Raw genomic sequence first — 15,667 nt, 5'->3', positions numbered from 1 at the left:
TAATTGTTTCTTTTGCTTCTCTTGCTTATCTTCATGTTTAATACATCCAGACACTGAAGGCTTTCCATAATGCCAGCAGTCTGATCCTTTTTCAGAAGAGCACTTAATCACCTAATTAAGTCACAGTGGGTTTCATTTGGAAGCTTTACTGAGTGAAATTTAGCACCACCAACACTTCCTCATTCCCAATGTGTTCATCCCCACTGGGGTGCCAAGTGGAAGGGAGAAAGGGATGAAAGCTGTAAGCTGTATCACTCACGCTGTTTCCCTCCCTCCTTTGTGCCAGGTGACGAAACCAGTGGCTCAGGCAGCGGGAGTGGCTGCACAGATGACATCTGCCCCACCGAGTTTGACTTTGTCACCACTGAAGCGCCGCCTGTTGACTCGGACAGGAGGGAGGTGGAGGCTTCAGCCACACAGCCTGGCTGCTCACTGCAGACATTGCTCCTCATCTTCCTCAGCCTCCTACTGCAGGGACAGTGGAGATAATCCTGGATCTAGTCAGAGAAACTGTGTTTTAGCTACAGAAACAGCCTACTTTCTTCTTTTCTTATACTCTTGGACAATGGACCATGCCACAAACACTTGCAGTTTTCTACAAGATGGCAGTTATTGCAACCTGCTTCCCATTTTAGTTTTCCCAAAGAGTACCAGGTGCCAGACTGAACTGCTTCCTGCTTTTTTCAGATATCTCTGAAGACAATATCCACTCTTGAGAGAATTCTTTCTCAATCCTTTATTACAGGAGACTTTCTGAGCTTCATTTCCTTTTATGCTGCAAAAGGGGAAAAAGATCTACAGTATGTGTTTTTCCCCAGTGAGAAAAAAGACGGGGGAAGAAACCAAGAAAGTTTTCTTTCTGAATCAAGCCTGACTCAAGGCTGCTGCATTTCAACAGAATATCAACAAAACAAAAAAAAAAGACAAGAAAGGAACAAAAAAAAATGCAACCATTCTTCACTGACAGCCAGGTTTCCTTTAGGAACTTCTGTAGGATGATTCAGGTCATCAGAATGATCACTGTTATAGGGAGGAAGGCTGGATTTTTTTTTTTTCCCCAACACTAAAAAAGTATGTCTCAGCAGTGAATGTCTTGCACTCCATCTGCCAACCACATCAGATTGGTATGAAGGTAGAGAAGCTGAAAAATAAGTTTATCTTTTAGTATGGTAGTAGCTCCACTAGCTTCAGAATGTCATGTTACAGTTGCTTAGGATTTGAATCTTATTGCCCAGTAAAAATATGAGTAGTAGCACGATTTCACCTAGTTTCTTTTAGGATTTATCCATGTTATAGAATTGTCACAGTTTTCCTCTTAGCTCACCCCTGTGAGCTCACCAGCCATGATGGTAATGTTAAACAACTCTCTTGACCCCTCACGGGTTCAGACAGAAAATAATCTCTTGTGATGTAATCTTTTTCCTTTTGTTCCTGTTCTGACATCGATTAGAACTTTTTGCTACTATGTCCATTACCCTACCAAGACAGCAATCCTCTAACAGACTAACAGCAACCGGATCAATAGCGTTTCACACCTAATTACATCCTTCATATCAGTTAATTTCAGTGTCGCAAGGATTTCTTCTACAAAATTTCAGATCAAGCAAATATATAGTACTGACATGGAGATTTCTTTCACTTTTTTAGTCTTAGTATGATCATCTATTTTTATATATATAAATATATATAAATCACAGATTTTAACTTCTTAATTACGAGCTCAGGGTTGACACTTCTTTATAAGGAAAAAAAATGTTTGGTCAACCAACTCTTCTTTTTTTGCTGCTCTGAAAAGTAACCCTTTAATGACTGGTGAGCATGAAAATCAAAGAAGAGAATTTTTTACATATCCAGTTGTCCATTTCCTAACAAGTTTGCAGGTTGGTGAAGAAAACCTCTCTCATATGTGTGTATTTGGTGGAGGGGGCAGGGGGGAGCATGTGAGTTTGTATGATAGGCCTAGAGAAGGACATGGATGTTAATTGTGATGGTAATTGTACTTCAGATTCTTCAGATACATTGCTTTAATAATCATAGTCTAAATGGTTATGGTCTGGGATAGAATTTCCCTAATTTGCATCTGGTCATAAAAGCCAAGATGGAAGCTGTTTAAATCCTGGACCAATGTGTGTCAACAATTAGACATCAAAATCTTCCTTGTTTTATCAACCACAGACAAAGGATTCTTGGGCAATTCTGCGTGGTGTTGAAATTATTTGCCATAAACTTATTTCCTGATTCTTACGTTGACTCTGGAAATGGTATACACAAATTGTGGTAACACTGTAAAGCCAGCCAACCACATTCCAATTTAGCAGCAGAGCAGGTAGATCATATCCATTGCAATCGCTTTCTCTTGTCAAATTATAATTAGCTATCGATTTAGGCATGAAATTAAAATAGAAAACACACAGCACGTTAGAATAAAGTATACTTAAGCACTTTTACCAAAAAAAGTATTTACAATCTATTTATATAGTATGTCTAATAGCAAAAAGCATAAGTTTTGAGCCACTTGTATTCAATTCCTTTTTTTCCCCATTTGTTTACTTTGAAACATAATGATTGAAAGCATCATAGAATCATAGAATCATAGAATCATGGAATGGTCTGAGTTGGAAGGGACCTTAAAGATCATCTACTTCCTTCCCCCCTTGCCATGGGCAGGGATGCCATTCACCAGATAAAGTTGCTGAGGGCCCCATCCAGCCTGGTCTGGACAGGTGGTCTGTTCTTCTGGGCCCAGATTAGTATGTCACTATCTAAGTGTGCAGATCACATGGGTCTTACATGGCCATAGCAATGCTTCCCGCTTCTCCAAATCTTCCCCCAGGAGCAGGCCTACTAATTGAGCTTGTTCTGTGTCCAGGAAGTTTAAGCCAACTCTCATAGGCTTTTTCTTTTGCCCTGATACAGCAGGTGTCAAGCAGAAGGTCTTTGATTTTAATTTTTTTTCTGAACTTGCACATGCAGTTTTCTACAAGGAGAATCCTTTAAAAATCTCCCCTGATCTGTCTCTTTCTACCAATCTCCATATCCTCTCTACATGCTCAGCAACTTTCTTTCAGGAGAAGTTTGATTTTGATTTCTCTGGTTGTGTGTTTATTTGGTGGTAACTGATTCTATATGCATCTGATTGTTCTGGATCTGAAAGCTTATTGACAGGCAAAAGTGCCCAAGCCCTCTGATGCAAGTCCTCTGCTGTACTTGCTCCACTCTGCTAGTGAAGGAGCTGATGGACTCATCAGGTTTTTGTGTTAGCCTTGGCACACATGTATGGGATCTGAAGACTGTTTTCAGCTGGTGCAGCCAAGGTGTGTGTCCAGGGTGCTCTCCTCTATTTGCACACCTCCATGGACTTTTGGACAAGGAGTAAGTTGAATCCTTTTGGACAAGGAGTAAGAAAGAACCCCCTTCAGGGGTTCACTGAAGGTGCTCATCACTGGAGGAGCTTGCCCTGCTCCTCTTTTACTGGGTATTATAAACTGCCACTTAAACAACGTACCAGCTTAATCCTTGCCTAAATGTGATTCTTGCAGGAGTTCTGCCAGAAATTTTTGTCTTCCGTATTATTTCTCCTCTTATTTTGTTACTATGCATGGTGATATTTTGTCAGGAGATGGAGATGCCTTTGCGTGAAGTTACTGTGTATACATTTCTTTAATAGTCCCTAAAGGTTGAATACGCTCTTCATACATTGCATTTTTCTGAGATTAAGAGAGCTATTAAATCTACAGAGAAAATTAAATTGGGAATGAAGGAGAGAAAAGAAAAAGCATTCATGTTCATAAATGTGAGAATCTGCATAATTTCCAATTATTCTATTCGCACATCCTTTGCATCCAATAGCTCTTCTTCTGAGGTAATTTTTTGGTGTGCCACAATTTTAATATTTCTCTTCTATTAGCAGCAGATAAAATAAGAAATTATAAAGAAGACAATTACATGTTCAAGAAAAAGGAGCTAAGTCCTAAGGAAATGTCCTTTGATTGTGTAAGCCCTCTATGCTTCACAATCTAGAAGTTCTTCACATGTAATGTTCTTTTAAAGTGGAGGCTAATAAAAAATTAAATGCAATTAATTACATAACCATTGCTGTAGACCCCTGTGAGGCTTTATCTGTTCGAAATTAACTGAATTGTTTTTGCATCATCCCCAAATTTTTCATGTTCATTGTACTGCAGATTTTTCTACTCATGACTCAGTACATAGTAGTGTAAATGCAGTGCAGACTACCTGGACTCTGGCCAAACTTAGGCATTTCAAAAAAAGACAATCAGAAAAAATTGAAAAAAGAGAATAGAGATTTCCTGCAAAAGAGGAAGAGGAAAGGAAGCTGTGCCTCGGTGTTCTGGTAAGGGTTGATCTCTCCCAGTTCCCTTAGAGGCATCATAGACCTCTGTCCATGGAAAGCTCTGAAAATCTGAGTCTCAGATGCACAAATCATCCCAGTTCTGTGGGACTTTTAGCGAGAATGATCCCCACAGATGTGTGAACCAGTTTGAGCTGCTTCCATGCAAAATGGCTTTACTGTGCATGTGGCTGAGCACTGGCACAGATTGCTCAGAGAGGCTGTGGAGTCTCCCTCACAGGAGATATTCAGGAACCATCTGGACACAATCCTGTGCCATGTGCTGCTCTAGGATGACCCTGCTTGAGAAGGGAGGTTGGACCAGATGACCCTCTGTGGTCCCTTCCAACCTGACCCATTCTGTGATTCTGTGATTCTATGAGCTGGAGCTGTTCTTGGGAGGTGGACTCTGTGCAGTGTCTCAGCAGGCAGCAGTTGCCTTCAGTTTACTAACTGATTCTGAATGATTATTAAATGTAACTATACTTATTCACTGAAACTTTTATTATTCCAACATAAAAAATAAATTACAGCACTGATGCATGTTGTGTTTTTTGTTTTTAATTTGCCTCCAAAGAAAACCCATTAGAACTGAATACAGAAAATTTTAGAACAATTATGCAGGTTTCTATAGATTTCATTATGGGTATTTAGAAGAAATCCACATTTCAAAGACCACACAACTATGTTTACTATATTAACCCACAAACGTTCAAACCTGCTAGAGGAGAATGGATAGAGTTAACAACAGTGGAATGTTACATAAAATTGAAAAAAACATAATTTTAAAGGGAAATTCAGCAGTCAAAGGCTAAGTCTTAGTGTCAGTACTGAGATTATGTTGTCAAAACATAATAGACTCAGCAATGCCTACTTTCAAGAAAAATAGGGCAGGTGATGCACTGAACATGCAATGTTTTCATTACAACTACTCAGAGGGACTGTGAGGATCATATTAATATGTGTAATTATGACCCTTTTTGGATAAGATAATGATAAAGACCAGACAACCATGGTAACAGGGTGTGTGAAGCATAAATGTTATGATAGTAACAATTTCCTCCTCTGTTAAACAGTGTAGGAGATACAATGGAGAATGAAAAGCTTTGATTTTTAAAATAAAGTTCCAACATCAGACAAGAGTGATGGTCTCAAATTAATTTAGTCTGAACATTTTGCAACAATCTGTCCAATTCAAATCTGCTGACCAGTACAAACAACCAATCACCTGAAGGTAATTTGCCAATGTAACATGAAGCACTTACAGGATCTACTTAGTTTTTCTACTAAGCTGAGTATATAGTTGATGATTCTGTGCATCTTATGAGGTCATAACCAGACTTGTGCATGGCACCTGTGTGAAATCCTGGTGCCATGACAAAGCAAATGGGAGCTTTGTCATTAACAAGGATTTTGACTACAATCAGGGAGAAAAAAATATGTCCCTTTTTTCTGGAAGCTGTTCATATGTGCTTTATTTCTGACTCTTAATAAAACAACAACACCATCTATAAAAGAAGTGACATTAGCATTGTCACCTGCAAGTTTTCAACCTTTACTCCAAAGCAGTTGCAGTCTTTCCACCTGGTTCCCCTACAGCTGAGGTCTCTGGACTTTCCAGGAGTTCAAGAAATGTTTGTCCATAGCTTAAAGTCTACACAGTTAAATCAAGTAATTTCAAGAAATTGGGTCAGTATTTCAATCAAGTCTTATTTCACCTTCATATTTAATTATATAGCATTGATAATTAACAATATAGTACACATGAAAGGCTTTTGTCTCACACTGATAAAAAAACCTTCTTCCTTTTCCTCCTTTATTCTGCCACCAAGAAATCTGTGTGGTTTAATACTTAAAGCAGTTGGCAGCATCTGGTGTGTAGTTTGTTTATTAAATTCAGAACAGCTGTATTACTAAGAGGAGTTGTCTTTTTCCTGAGAGGGAACAGGGAAAGAGTGTGTCCATTTATCATTACCAAAAAAGATGTAAAGAATGTCAACTATTTATCTTAGCTATAGCGGAGATCCATCTGTCAGCATTTCTGAAGATGTTTTAAAGTCAAATTTCCAGAGAAGACAAATCTACTCCCACTAAAACATAAATCAGTATGATTTCCTTCCATGAAAATAATGCAGAATATGTGGCTTTCAGTTCCAAGCATTGAGGAAGTTAGAAAGAAATTTGATTTCTCCAAAGTGGGAAGCTAGCCATTTAGACAACTCTCCTTCTATCATCTCCTGCAGCTCTTTTGTAGCTCTCCAGGGATCTCCTGAGCCCCCACACAGATTGTCTGAGGCAGGGAGCCTCCTGGGTAAGCAAGTTGTCCCTGCCAACAACAGAGTTTGTTTTTCCCAGATGAATAGAAGGACAGCTGAGGAATGAGTCAGGGCAGAGTGACTCCAACAGTGAGATCCAGCAGATATATATGACTGTGGGGGATTAACAATAAAATCAGGTGAGGGACAGCTGGAGCTGCTCACATCTGTCCAGCTCTTCTTTTCAACCTACTGTCTATGAATTTTCAGTGTAGTCTGATTGTAGCTATCTACTCATGGACCTAGCAAAGGCATAAATATTGCTTCACAAGTCAGCAGTGCTTTGGTAGTCTGCCACAAAGTTTCTTTCTCTCTCTCTTATTTTCCTGGTAGACTGTCTAATTATCTATCTTTCACAGTCTGAGGAAGAGCCTACTGCCTAAAACAGATTTCTGTGTGTCAATAGTCTGGTTTTCATTTTTAAAAAGTTTTATTTAGGTACAAAAGTTGTTCACATGTATCATAAAAATTACTCGATTTCACTATGCATCTAATGAGTTTTCTTCTCCAGCCTGAAACTGACACTCAGACAAGGCTTTGGAGAAAGCCCAAACTCCATTAACCCTCAACATTTCCTAGAGGTCTCCCAGGTTCCACTAAATACCCCAAATACTGGGTTAGAGGTGGACAGTGCTCCTTCTCATCCCTCCTCTTCTCACTCCTCACCTCAAAGTATTATCCTGGCCTTGAAAACCTTTCAAAATAAATTCTTCATCATTTCAGCCAGTACATTAAAAAAAAAAAAAAATTGCCTTCGTGTTCCCTGATGATAAATAATTCTAACTACTGCTTCCTGTGTGCCACATGTCCTATCTGTCTTTGAGTCACCAGTGTTGGCTATAACAATTTTCTTCTCCAGGCTAAACTGTCTTTTCTGTCATTTTTAGCTCACTGGATTTTTTATCTCACTTCACCAGATTTCTGTGCCTTTGGTAGCAGCTACAGCTTCTATGTTCAGAGAGAGGAAGTAGCAACAGGGAGATTTGGTGCACTTGTTTGGGAGGTTTCTATTGGGCTTTATCAAACCCCACCTTTTATTCTCTATTCTAAACATGCTTGTGTGGATGTATATTCTGGATTATCTGACATAAATCCTGCTCTTTCTTCCATCTAGAATTAGAGCTTATGGACTATATTTTGGGTTATTCATTCAGCTGTGGCAAAATTTTACTCCTTTCATATAACTATAGCCTGAAATTTCTGTTTTGTTATTGTCTGGTAAGCTGATGAGCTAGGAGGCCAATGACAAAGAACTTGTGGATTTTCTATAGCAAGATTAACTGAATAGGCAACAACTTCTGGAAACAATTCATATTGCTTCTGTAATTGATTCTTTTGAAGTCTGGTGTTGGGTATTCTTTTTATTTCATTTTATTTTATTTTAACATTGTGGGCTTAATTTCATTTACTTCACACATCGGCTACATGTATATTACATTGTACACATGTAATGTAACTACAGATAAATTTTTCAGTCTTTACATCACACAGAAAATTTTTAAGCAGTTGGTTGATCTTAGAGGTTTTTTTAAGAGCTACAGAGTGATTATGAGTCTCAAAAATTTGCCCAAAGAGTAGTCAGAGTTCTTCAGATTTCAGCTTCATGCTATTAGTTGAGTTTGAGGCTCCAATAATATTTTGTAAATAATTTGTGAATATGTGAGTGTACTTGAGGGGGGAGAAGGGAGCATTTGCATCTCTGAAGTATTCTGATGCTTCTTTTCAACTTCTGCCTAATCTGAACACAAATCTACAAATGAGGAATTCACATTCAGATGTTCAGGGAAGTCAAACTAAATAAATTGATGGACATTTATAGACAGACTCCCCCCAGGTTACTTTTTTGGCTGATGAGCAACGTCATTTAATTTCCACTAGCAATTTTGTTACATTTCTCAAATTCAAAGAAAAGGTGTTGTTTAAGTAGCTCAGATTTCTTGGTTTGGGTATCAATTGACATTTATACATGTTTCTTAAACTCTTATTACTCCAGACATATGAACATTGCTTGAAAGCATGCAAATTGTTAGCTCTGGTTTTTATGCTGTATTTCTAGATTAGTATTTAACATAGCTAAATGTGAATTTACGGGGATGATATATGAATGCAAATCAAGTTTAGAATAAAATTAGTTTTAGAAATGAGGTTGGGTTGAAAAGATATTATTAAACTTTATACCTGCTTTTCTACTGATCTGGTTCTAATATTTCAGCTTAATCTGGCACAACAAAAACCCAAAACTAGTTTATAGCTCATACCTAAAACTAAATAGTAGCTTCAAATCTGGGGGTTTCCAATCAAAATGAAAGTTAAAGAAAAATCCCAAGTTCTCCCATCTCCAAGCACTACTTACAAAGATAGAATATTTAGCAGCATATGGCAGTGTATGTGTGTATATATATAAGCAGTATATCAAGGCAGGGTTTGAACTTTTAAGGGAAAGATTCTTTATGGCTTTGTAACTTCAGAGAAGTATTGTACCAGAGAAATAGAAATAGAAAAATATATACAATCGTTTTGATACATTTGTGAAATAGGTTTCACAGAACCTGATATTTTTGGTGCAAAATGCCTTAAATCACTTTATGTAGGGCTAACACAATTGAATTTATTTCTGTATATAGCCTTTTATAGTGAACACTTCGGATGCAACACTAGGCTTTTCTTTCCACTGCAATGATATACAGCCTTATGATTACTAACTATAACAGAGAGACAATGAAAGCTCTGCTTTACTAGCTGTGAATGCCCTTTCAGTCCACTTGTAGACTGAGAGCTTGGAAACAAGAAGTGGTGACAGTGCCAAGAGCACCAAGACCTTCCTGGTGGGCAATGCCTACCTTCTCTCAGTCCTTTGCAACTGACTCTTTTATCTCTCATGCCACTGTCTTCATGAAAATCAGCTGTGACTTAGGGCCTCAGACCATTCCACCAAGCACTTCAGGGAGCCCATTGTCTTTGTAGATCTCTAGTCAGTCAGCAGAGATGGGCACCTCCACACCTGGGAAGGGGCTTACCTCCCTTCCCAGCACAGGCTGCCTGGGATGACAAGGCTTGTCATGGAGAAATCTCACTTAAGTGCCTGGAGGTAGATGCCACTAGTGAGACAAGAGGTCCAAACTTCACCCAGACCTTCTCTGTGCTTTTTTTTTTTTGTTGGCCCAGTGATGCCTTTTCTTCACACCAGGGCTGGAGTGAGTAGCCTGGAGAGGAATTCCACCTGGAGAAGTCACAGTACAATGACTTGGTTTCTGGGCCAAACCAACCCTGGTGTAACCAGACATACAACCAACATGCATTTGTTGCTCTGAATGCTGCCTGACACTGCTGTGTTTGTATTCTTATTTGTAAGACATTGGAATCAGTCAAATATCCTAGATTCAAGCAGGAAAGGAGACTGCCTTCAATGCACATATGCACAAGGGATGGAGCTTACACAGGTCTTTTCTGAAAACCCCAGATGTCTTTGCAAGGCTGGTAAAGGCAGTGCACAGGGCTAAAGCCAGCTCAGACAGTTAGCAAAGATTATGATGCACATAGCCAAAGGACAGGAAGCAAATTAATGCAGTGCCTCAAAGAGTGAGGAACTGTGATAAAAACAACCCTTGGGTTGAATCATAAATACACTTAGTTGTTTGTCAGTCTCAGCCCTTACTGCATCAGTGAAAGGAAAATACACATCTAAGAGGTCAGTAGAGAAAGCAAGGTTAATACCTACAGGTTAATGCTGACAAACCACTAACACACTTCTTAAAAAATAGCTGAGTGGTATGACAGAAATAACTCATTAAAAGCTGAACAATAATTAGCACAGCTTCATCTGTATCTCTGTCCATCTCTTGAGACTCCAAATGAAGAAATTATTTTTGCATCCCCAGAATACTTCTTGGAGGGGTTGGTACTTGAAATGTGGCAGAAACCAAAAGCCCTAGCTGTGAAGCACCCATTTCAGTCCAATATTCTAGGCCTCCTGCTCTTGTTTGCCTTTTGCATTTCTGAGAATGGCATATGCACACAGTGCATGTGAGGATGCATCTCTCTCCCTGTATGCACATTTATGTATGCATATACACACATATATATTAGAAAAGAGTATTGGAAAGGCTCCTTTTACCACAATACTTGACATAGACCTAATGAGAAGAATCCCAGACAGGGATCTGTGCTTTAAATGTGTTTATAACTTCTGTCTCTATAAGTGTTGATAAAATTTTCTGAAATAACTGGAAAAGAGTGAGCCTGCAGAAGTTAATTTGGCAGCATCTGCTGCTACTAGTAAGGAACAGATAAAACCCACAATTTTCCAGATAAAAACAGCAGCCTAGATGGTATTTGGGGGCTTTACTGATACAAATGTCATTATTCCTTGGTTTCTATTTGTGCACACAAAAAAACCCTGTAGAAGCTCGCCAAGCTTTTCAGAACCCCTACTTCCTTCCTTTCAGGCTTCAATAATTGTTAAACAATGACTTTTCTACATTTATGGAAGTATGTTCTTTAAAAATGAGTTGGGTAAAATACTGCTGATCAAAACCATCATCCTAGTTGGTGGGATTTTTTTAAAAAGTGAATTCATAATGCATGGAAAGTGGCTCTAACTTCTAATGATATCATCTGGCCCCCCTTAACTGAATTACAGCTTTATAATCATATTGCCACTGTCCATCACCCAGGAATGACATGACACAATACCCAATGGATTACCCTACAGCAATTGGGTCTTTTTCATTTCTTTCTTCTCCACATCCTTTCCTCCAGGAAATTTTGATTAGTAGAAATGCATTCAGATTTCCCTGTGGATAAAAAGAAGGGAAGTGTTTGACATTTTCCAGGCAATCTCAGATGGTGCTGCTCAGCCCATTGCTTTTCCATTTCCCCCCGAGTCTTTACTAAGTCCAGTGCACAACAGCTAATGTGCTTTTCACAAAACAATGATCAGTAATGTAAATACCATTTCTTCCCTCAGGATTTATAATGAATTCCGTGTTTCTTAAGCTTGTTTCTCTCACAGTTTTTCATGTCAAAGATGATATTTGGAAATCACAGAACAGTTAAAACATAAACCGCTGTGTTTCTGTTCATTAGTAAGAAAAGTTTGAGGGATATTTTCTTTGCAGGTTTGTATTAACAGTCATTTATATGCATATATACATATACATATATATGTAGAGCTGCACCTGCTTTTTTCATATACCTTAAAATTACTACCAGATAATGAATGTCCTTCTATTAAACTCATTTTCTGTATTGCATCTTCCTGAAATATAGACATTAGAAGACCTTACTGCTCATCTGAGGTAATTTTGCCTGGTGCAATATTATGTTAGTAGACAAAGGCATTTGAAAAAGTCATACATTTTATTTTCTGAATCAATACTTCTTTTGCTGCCTACTGAAAAGTCCTTTTTTCATGCTTAGAACATCTGAGAGCTGGAATAGGATTGTAATATTCAGTAACAGACTGAAACAATAACTAGCATTCTTAAAGATTAATTTTATTTGCCCTGCCTTTTGCCTGCAAACATTATCCACATAATGCTTTTCAGACAGATTTTACCTTGTTAGTTTCCCTGCTTCATAGTATACATATATTAATGAATATGTATTTCCATTGGTGACAGCGTAAGGCAAGTTATTTCTCTCATAGCGTTATTCTACTGTTTATTCATGTGCATATTTTAAATTTGCAATGGCTTGTTGGAAAGTCTAATTGATTGTCACTGACTACCAGCCAGAGTTTTCTTTTGTTAAGACACCATTACATAAAATTCTGATCATTACATGAGAATTCACTTCTGATTGTTGGATTGAAATTATATTCTTTTCAAAATCACAGCAAACTCCTTATCAATGAATCTCTACTAAAACATTTTGTTAAAAATGTCAGAAAACACAGTTTTTCCAATTGTCTTCATAATAAGAAATAAATAGATTTTCTGAGTTAAACAAGAAGATATATTGACCTTTATATTTAATCTTGCCATAAGACATAAAAAGCATTAAAATATAGAACTCAAAATTCACTAACTCTCTGTGCAGAGAGAGGAATAACTCAGCTACAAAATACCAGATTGCTCATGAGGGAAGTCTTATTGATGCAACACACAAAGTCACTTGCAGACCATCTACTATAGGTATCCTATAGGTACTACAATTACTGTGAGATGTTGTAGAGAGAGTCAAACTCTCTGCTTCCCAGAGCCATGAGATTTCAACTGTCTACACAATCAACAGACAGAAACAGGGAAACACAGTCTTTCCACCTGCTGTAACTACATATACTGTAAATTGCTCTGACTTTTCCCTGCTGACAATTAAGGGTATTCTTGGTCTGGCATCACAGCATGACAAGCTCTGTGACTGATTCATTGCTGTCTTCAGCTTAGAAACCTTTCAATAGGGGCACAATGCCATCGGAGGTGGTTTGCAATCAGACCATTAATCCAAGTATTAAGATATAGGTGACCAGTAATTATTTTTGGTGAGGTAACTAAGTGTATGGATTAAGACTTCCCAATGTAACTCATTTAAATTCAAAGTTTAGAAGTTTTCCAGCAACCTGGACAATGTAATTTATGCTGTGTGAGGACTATGCAATGGAGGATCAGAAACACCTTCCCCAGCCTCTCTGGTCCTCCTCCCAGTGAAGCTAGTGAGAGTTTGCCATTGGCTCCAGTACCAGGAAAAGCACATCTAACAAGTTTGATACTAACCATTTAAATCTGTGTTTATATCCTCAGTGTCTATCTCTCAGACAACACTGGTGACACTTACTAGTTCATAATTACAACAGAAATAAAGTGTGGGACTATCTTTTACACTGTTACTTAATATTCAGTACTGTATGTATATATCTACTTGACACCTCAGTGAAGACTTTGACATGCCTTATTCATTCTAGTTATTTTTATGGTATTGGTTTTGTTAGATTGCTTTCCCATATAAAGAATAAAACTATAACTGTTCTGACTTAAAATTGTCCAGTTCATTTTTATCCAAGTTTTGTTAAATCTAAATCATGTTCATCAGTTCTTCTCATTCCCATCACCCTTCACTCACACTAGGGAGGCAATGTATATTGGTGGTTTAAAAACAGGTATTTGATATTCTCTGATGGACTACAATAAATATCTGAAGTAAAAACCTGCCTCATGTCTTGTGGTTTCTTGTCTGCAAAATGAAAAGTGCTCTCTGCAGACCAGCAGTGTTAATCCTATGATTGTCAGCTTTTGGAGAATCATGAGGTTAAATGAATCTTTAAAATAACTTATGAGGACTTCATTCTACAGCATTCTTTTTTCAGCTGCATATGTGCCAGTCATATTCCCCTAAAATCTGTCAGAAAAGTGAAAAATATCATGGAAGTGTCCAAAGTCATGACATCTAAGGATAAATTTCAGGTAGGAGTCCTTTATTTAATCTTTTGCAAAAGGTAAGATCTTTATATATCTACCCATAAAACACTTCTAAAAATTATACTTGATTGTTATTTTTACTTACTTATTAGTTCTAGTTCTAAGTCAATTATATTAGGAGCTAATGTAATGGCAGTATTTTATTGAAATAGTTAAATAGTTGAAGACCTTTTTTCCTTTTTTTTTTTTTTTTGGATTGGACTGCCCATGATCCAAGAATCTTAAAATGTAAATCAATCTTGGTGTCTAAGAAATGTGGGATCTGGCAAGTTAGAGGGGTCTCTTTCTCCTTTTTAGTTTGGCTTGTTCTAATGCATTCAATGGAGTCTAAGATTTCATACTAGGTTTTCAGAGTGTCAGTACAGCCTCTTTAAAATTCTTCTGTTGATCAGGTTTCAAGTTTAAGGGAGTTGTTCAGATGCCTACATATTGCTTGAAACAGTATTAAACTTACATATTAAACCTACATATTAAACTTGAAAGAGTTTAAGTCAGCCAAGGCATCTGCCCAGAGCCAGCAGACATGATAGGACCTGCAGAGTCCTGCATCCTTCCAGACCAGCAATTAGTTGTCCAGATGGGATGGTCTCATGACCCTTGAATGAAACTAAAGGCCTGTGTTTAAGCAAGAGAACCAATTTCCTAAATTCAGGTGAGCTGAATCCCACTCTAACCTCGTAAAAACCTAGATTTGGGCAAACTAAATCTCACCCTGAGAAGGGGTTTAGTTGCTTAAAAAGAGGCAATATTGCCATTCTGGGTACGGCAGGGTTTGGTTCCGCTTCCTGCGTTTACATCTTCTAGTCGCACTGCCTTGGAATTTCTAGGATATATTGAAGAGCACTGGACACTTTTGTGAGGTTCATTGAGTCATAGCTTGCATTCAGGATATCTGTGTGTAGCTGGCAAATACACAGAGCAGCAGGAAATCCGTGGCTTCCTGGGATAGCAGCTGGAGCCAGTGCAGGGCACACCAAGCATCTCCAGTGGCACTGCGGCACCTGCCTCTGGTACCCACACCAGCTCTCCAAGACAGGGGAAGCCTGACACCTTCTGGGCGTGTCTATCATTGAACTGAGAGAAACCAGCTCATTTTAAAAATGATTCTGTGAAGAAATTGTTTGGGTAAGTTTGGGAAATGTACTCCTTTCTTTAGAGTGGACCGCTGTGTTCCCCATCCTAAACCAAAACATTGCAATTTCCAGAAGGAAAAAAAATACTTTATGGTGTTCAGCCTCAAAAGAAGGCTGAAGAATGATTTCCAGCTTCTAATAATTTTGTAGTATTCTTTAGCTTATTAACACAAAGCAAACCTTACTGTGCATGTTTCCTGACAAGGTAAAAACAATCGCTTGTCATAGAAGAGTTTCGTGAAATCAACAATTTAAAATTCTGGTACTTCTTTGAAGAGGCATTACCTGAAGCAGTGCATAGAGTCTTCTGTGAATCATGGAAAATCTATCTGACAACTAATAACATATTTCAATTATTATTCCTTTCCTGTGCACCTATGAGAAGATTCTGTTAATTAATAGTGCTTCATTTTAAATCCTTCTGGAACAGAATGAAAATGTGAATTGCCAGGG

At 38.1% G+C, this 15,667-nt stretch overlaps 1 protein-coding gene across 2 annotated transcripts in view; it reads left to right on the top strand.

Annotated features, from left to right (window-relative positions):
- GPC6 (glypican 6) overlaps window positions 1-13,813 on the top strand; it is a 731,795-nt gene extending 717,982 nt beyond the window's left edge. For both annotated transcript variants that reach the window (XM_077173559.1, XM_054628114.2), the window contains one exon: window positions 287-13,813. In XM_077173559.1, coding sequence (XP_077029674.1) covers window positions 287-489 — 203 coding nt within the window. In that variant the 3' untranslated portion in view covers window positions 490-13,813. The remainder of the gene's footprint in view (window positions 1-286) is intronic.
- The last annotated feature ends 1,854 nt before the right edge of the window (window positions 13,814-15,667 follow it).

This window comes from Agelaius phoeniceus, chromosome 2 (genome assembly GCF_051311805.1).
Source record: "Agelaius phoeniceus isolate bAgePho1 chromosome 2, bAgePho1.hap1, whole genome shotgun sequence".
NCBI lineage: Eukaryota > Metazoa > Chordata > Aves > Passeriformes > Icteridae > Agelaius > Agelaius phoeniceus.
The sequence above is the reverse complement of the archived record's forward strand: the minus strand, read 5'-3'. Positions and strand labels throughout refer to the sequence as shown.